Here is a 5,604-nt window from a genome sequence, read left to right on the forward strand (position 1 = left end):
TGCCATGTCATGGAGATTGTTGTTTTGTTGGATTATATTGTGTGTGATCTCAAGTACCTGCAATGACTGTGACTACATTTCGCGTGTTTCTTTCGTTTATTTTCTTGTGGTGGCAAAGCAGGTGTGATCAGGCCATTGCACACTTTATATAAAAAAAGCCGCTACTCCCTCCATTTAAAAATAAGTGTTTAAATTTTTTCCAGATACGGATGTATGTACAACTAAAATATTGTCTAGAGACATCTGACATATCTAGACAAAAATAAGACATTTATTTTTGAATGGAGATACTAGTACAATTTACTTTTGGAGAGCTGGAGAAACAGTTTTGGGGCGGCGGCCGTAGTTAACTTTCTTCGTTTGTTTATATCTTACATTTTCCCACACCCACGAAACTATTTTCTGGCCGTAGCCATGAAAATTGGCATTCTATAAGATAGGTCCCTACTGTAAGACACTTAGGGCATGCACAATGGTAGGAAAGACACGTCTTCTCTTAGTAGTTCACGTCATCTAGAGAAGACGATAAATATAAGTGTTACAATGCATTATCTCTTATTGTTATCTCTTATAATAAATAAAAATTAATTATTTTTAGTAGAAAATTGTGTGGCTAAGGAAAGATAAATGGTACAATGAGAAAAATAGCCTTATCTTATTTCATAAGAGATCATCCCTTAGCTAAGGAAAGACAACCTTCTATTTTTTTCTTCTCTCTCCTCCAACTAAGCAAAAATCCAGAAAGTTGATATCACCCCATAGTACATGCCCTTATTACGTACTGCTGATACTTCAGTAGAAATAGTTGTAGCAACCTAAAAGATAAGAGCATGTACAATGGTAGAGAAGACATGTCTTTCCTTACCCCGCCACATCAGCTAGAGAATGCATTAGATATAAGTCATACAACACATTATCTCTTACTGCCATCTCTAGCAATTAATATTAATAATTAAATTTTGGTAGGAAATTTGTTGCTAAGGGAAGACATATGTGATACAATGGAAAAATAGTCTTCCCTTATTTCGTAAGAGATGATCACTTAGCTAAGGGAAGACGGTCTTCTCTCTCCATTCTCTCTCCTTCAACTAAGCAAAAATCTGACGTGGCATCTCTAAGAGAAGACTGATATCACCCCATTGTATGTGCCCTAAATTTCCTCTCAAAATAACTTGAAGGATAAAAGAGTTGAGGAATACTTGAGAAAAAAAGGTGGTGATGCTTTCTCTCAGTAGAAACAGAGCCAGTGTAGAACAGAGTTCACAGAACAAAGTTGCCGGTCTTTCTCGAATCTCTTGGACACTTCACCAAAGTGCCACACTCGTCGTCTTCGTCTCTTTCCTTCCTTCCCGTCGCTTCCGCGGATCGAAACCCTAGCAAACCCCTGCCCCTGCACGCGATCCATCGGCCATGGCTTCCGCCCTTGGAGCCCAGGTACGCACGCTCTCATCTTACACGCGCGCGGCTTCCTCGCTCCTCGCGCTGTGCTGATGGCACTGAGCTTCGCCCGCTTTCGTTGTTGCGCTGTAGGTGGCTGTCGCGGTGCCGATCGGTCGCCGCCCGAGGAGTTCTTCGCTCAAGGTGCGTGGTCACTGTGGGTCAAATGACTCTCCCTGATGCTAATTTTCGCCCCATTTCGGGTTTTTTGGTTGATGAATCTCCTGGTTCGATCTGCACTGTCACTGTAGAATAATAGTTCAGTTCAGAAAGCCGAAATTTCCAAACCACCAGATAGAAATAGAATCCCCTAATTTTGAACTGTTGAAGGCTTGAAGCGAAATGTGTATTACCAGTATCCCTGTGTAAGGGTTAAATCTTGTAAAGAGATATGTTGTTTGTGCGTGCGACACATGGATGAAAGTAGCTGATTCCTGACTAGTATTGCATAATTCTTTCACACAAGCATTATATTTCATCATGATACTACTGTATTTTGGGGAGAAGGGTGGTGGGCATAACTCAAGATCTGCTGTGTATGGATCAGTCCTGTAAAAGATGTATTATGACCGGCTGCATATTTCTAGTCTTTTTTTGCTTTTATCGTCTTATCTTCGGTTGATTAAATTGGCATATGCATGCCTACTTCACAACTATACCCTGACGCCAGTCATCAGGTATCACTTATCTGATGGGAGATAGGTGTTATGTTAAGGTATAAATAAGACTTGGCCTGGGAAATTGGTGCTATATGAGCTAGCAACATGCACATTCTTGTATGCCATTTGAAAATTATTAGTAAGAAACACTCATCCAGCACAAACACTACTTTCTTTTCCAAAACATTCCTAGGCAGGGAATCTATCATCTCTAGGACTTAGGAATGACTTCTGAACTTTACATGCAAACTTGTAGATTCTCCTTATAGTTGATGAGCATGGTATTTTTGTATAGCATTAAATTTGTATTGTTTAGGGTAATAACTCCCGCAATAGTTCATGGCCCGGAAAGTTAGCATGGGAACACAAGACCCTGCAATCAAGACAGATGAAGATCTTTTGCATGTCCGTACAACAAGCGAGCAGAAGTAAAGTTGCTATCAAACCTCTGGAATTGGAGAATGCAAAGGAGCCACCCCTCAATTTGTACAAACCAAAGGGACCTTACACAGCCTCAATTGTCTCTGTGGAGAGAATTGTAGGTCCTAAGGCTCCTGGTGAAACATGTCATGTTGTCATTGATCATGGTGGCAATGTTCCGTACTGGGAAGGACAAAGTTACGGTGTCATTCCTCCAGTAAGTATTTCCCCCTGTATGCTTGCTCAAAATTACTGCATCACCTTCTTAATGTTGATGTAACTACTTTCTGTCGTTCCCTTCGTCGCTAGTGAATGTTGATCACTTATTGTCTGCATTTCTGGATGTATTGTTTTCAAAAACAAAAATAGTAGTAAAATCAACATCAAGAAGGATCATAAATTTGAACCATCATTGCTACAGATAAGAGATTATTCATAATACGATGTTGAATGGTGTTTAAATCTGTAGACACAAAATCTGGTATGTAAGATTCTTGGATTGCTGATAATAAGATAGTTGCTGTTAAAATAGGTGTAGATCCTTGCAAATAAAACGTTCTGTCAAGACAGAAGAAACAAGTTGATCACTGACCAGTGATGACTGATGACTAGTTAAAGAGCAACTAAAGTTGATTTACTTACAAAAAAAAAGTTCCTTCATCGCATATCTTTGTTGCTCTCTTAGACTTTTGTGCATTTTACTGCCAGGGAGAGAACCCTAAGAAACCTGGGGCCCCAAATACCGTCCGGCTCTATTCTATTGCATCTACCAGATATGGTGATTCTTTTGATGGAAGGACTGCTAGTCTGTGTGTTCGCCGTGCTGTTTATTATGATCCTGTAACTGGAAAAGAAGACCCTTCCAAGAAGGGTATCTGCAGTAACTTCCTATGTGACTCAAAACCGGGTGACAAAATTCAGATCACAGGTATGGAGTTTGATTCATCCATGTAAAAAGCCTTTTTTTGTGGGGGAAAGAGATTTCCATTAATTAGAACACAGGTTACAGTCTAGAGCTATAGCTGCAGCAACTTCCTCAGGAAAGCTTCTGAGCCAAAAATCAGTACGGCCCTGAACCCTAGCTAGTTTAGCCAACTCATGACCAGCAGTATTGATCAGACGGCTGATCTTGACTATTCTAGTCTCTCTCTCCCTTAATAAATCACGAATTACATTGACTTTAAAGGCAAACACAGAGGTGTTTGGAGTTGTTTCCCTGATAAGCTCTACAGCCTCTGCACAATCTGTCTCTACTGTAAACCCCAGCTGTGTCCAATGCAGAACTAGGCGCAGTCCTTCTTCCACGGCCAGGAGTTCCGCTTCCGTCGCATCTCTGCAGTGCTGCAATGAGCGACACGCCAAGAAGAGAAACTCCCCTTGGGAGTTCTGTAGGACCATGCCAATGCCAGCACCGTGGTCCGTAAAGGCTCCATCGACATTCAGCTTCATCTCCTCCGGCCTTGGCGGAATCCATTTGAGTTGAACTCTTTGGCGATCATCCTCCTTTGTTCCTGCTCGCATAAAACACAAGTCATAGCTTCTAACTCAAATAATTTTGTTTCCAAGTTGTTTCAGATCATATAGGTGTATCAGTATATAATATCTGGCAGGGTGGGGTTGTGGGCTGGTGGGCACTCTGAAAAGATATGTCCTTCCAATATTAGGGCCTCATCTTCTTTGTTTTGTTTTGTTTTGTTTTGTTTTGCGTACTTGTTCTCAGTTATTATGTACATTTTTAAGTGCATAGGAAGTTAACATAGTTTATTTCTCATTGGTATATACTAGATTTTGTAATAGTTAAGCTGTTGAGCATCTCATGATGGTTCTCCCCCATGCTCAGGCCCCGCAGGAAAAATAATGCTTCTTCCTGAGGATGACCCAAATGCAAGTCATATTATGATTGGAACTGGCACTGGTGTCGCTCCTTTCCGTGGCTACCTACGTCGTATGTTCATGGAAGATGTCCCTGCTTTCAAGTTTGGTGGTCTGGCTTGGCTCTTCCTTGGTGTTGCCAACACTGACAGCCTTCTCTATGATGAAGAATTCACAAACTACCTTCAACAGTATCCAGAAAATTTCAGGTTTAAAGACTTAACTGCTCAGTATCTTGTTTTAATATACCCAATGATATAGTTGTGAATGTGACAGTCCAGTTCTCTGTTCATTCAACCATGGTATCTACTTCTGTAATTAAGAGCTCTACGATCTGATTGTATTTATGCCTATGACTTGAGCAAAGGCTGACTGCTTCTTGTTTGAGCTGACTCAAGTTTCTGAACCTTGCAGGTATGACAAAGCACTAAGCCGGGAGCAGCAGAACAAGAGTGGCGGCAAGATGTATGTGCAGGACAAGATTGAGGAGTACAGCGATGAAATCTTCAAGCTTCTGGATAGTGGTGCGCACATCTACTTCTGTGGTTTGAAGGGCATGATGCCTGGGATCCAGGACACACTCAAGAGAGTAGCTGAGCAAAGAGGTGAGAGTTGGGACCAGAAGCTGTCACAGCTGAAAAAGAACAAGCAATGGCATGTGGAGGTTTACTAGGATACCGTGTCATGGATTATGATTTTTTCACCGCGAGATGGAAAACATAATTGATGATTGAATTGTTCTGACCGCATTGTAAAACGATAGGCTCATTCATAACCTGCTGCTTCGCATAGTGGATGAAATGAAGGGGCAAGTTCGGCTGCAAAATCTTACCGGATAGCTACCCCTGTCCATTTTGCATGACAAGTTACCAAGTGTAGCTTTCTTGCTCTGTACATATCGCTATGATGCACTGATGCAAAAAAAAAAAAAAAATCTGACTATCTATAGAGCAGGATGTGTATTTTTTTTAAAAAAAAGCGGGGTCAAGTGAAGCTGAAGGAGCCCCATGGCTAACACTGACTAAAGCTAACATACTGCATATAAAACAGTAAGCTACTAAGAGCATCTTCGCCAGCGCCACCAAATAGTCACCGACATAGTAGTCACCGACATAGCCGTATGGGAGCGTCGGCACTGCATCCTCTATTTGGGGATGATGTTTCCACATCGGTGCCTCACATACGACGGCTCCAAAAAGTTTTCTTTTTTTTTTAC

The 5,604-nt window shown here is 41.4% G+C and overlaps 1 protein-coding gene across 1 annotated transcript; it reads left to right on the plus strand.

Annotated features, from left to right (window-relative positions):
• The first annotated feature begins 1,245 nt into the window (after positions 1-1,245).
• On the plus strand, positions 1,246-5,226 carry LOC127333915 (ferredoxin--NADP reductase, embryo isozyme, chloroplastic). The gene is made up of 6 exons (XM_051360348.1): positions 1,246-1,434; positions 1,531-1,581; positions 2,413-2,733; positions 3,225-3,444; positions 4,357-4,597; positions 4,803-5,226. The coding sequence occupies exons 1-6, from the start codon at positions 1,411-1,413 to the stop codon at positions 5,059-5,061; spliced, it is 1,116 nt and encodes a 371-aa protein (XP_051216308.1). The 5' UTR covers positions 1,246-1,410; the 3' UTR covers positions 5,062-5,226.
• Positions 5,227-5,604: the final 378 nt, after the last annotated feature.

The sequence above is a fragment of the Lolium perenne genome, chromosome 2, assembly GCF_019359855.2.
Source record: "Lolium perenne isolate Kyuss_39 chromosome 2, Kyuss_2.0, whole genome shotgun sequence".
NCBI classification, from domain to species: domain Eukaryota; kingdom Viridiplantae; phylum Streptophyta; class Magnoliopsida; order Poales; family Poaceae; genus Lolium; species Lolium perenne.

What these genes read in the sequence shown, in the direction of transcription:
- LOC127333915 (XM_051360348.1), top strand. Translation starts at nt 1,411, where the DNA reads ATGGCTTCCGCCCTTGGAGCCCAG. An exon ending in CGAGGAGTTCTTCGCTCAAG is followed by an intron (nt 1,582 to 2,412) that starts GTGCGTGGTCAC and finishes TGTATTGTTTAG; the next exon opens with GGTAATAACTCCCGCAATAG. An exon ending in GTTACGGTGTCATTCCTCCA is followed by an intron (nt 2,734 to 3,224) that starts GTAAGTATTTCC and finishes TTTTACTGCCAG; the next exon opens with GGAGAGAACCCTAAGAAACC.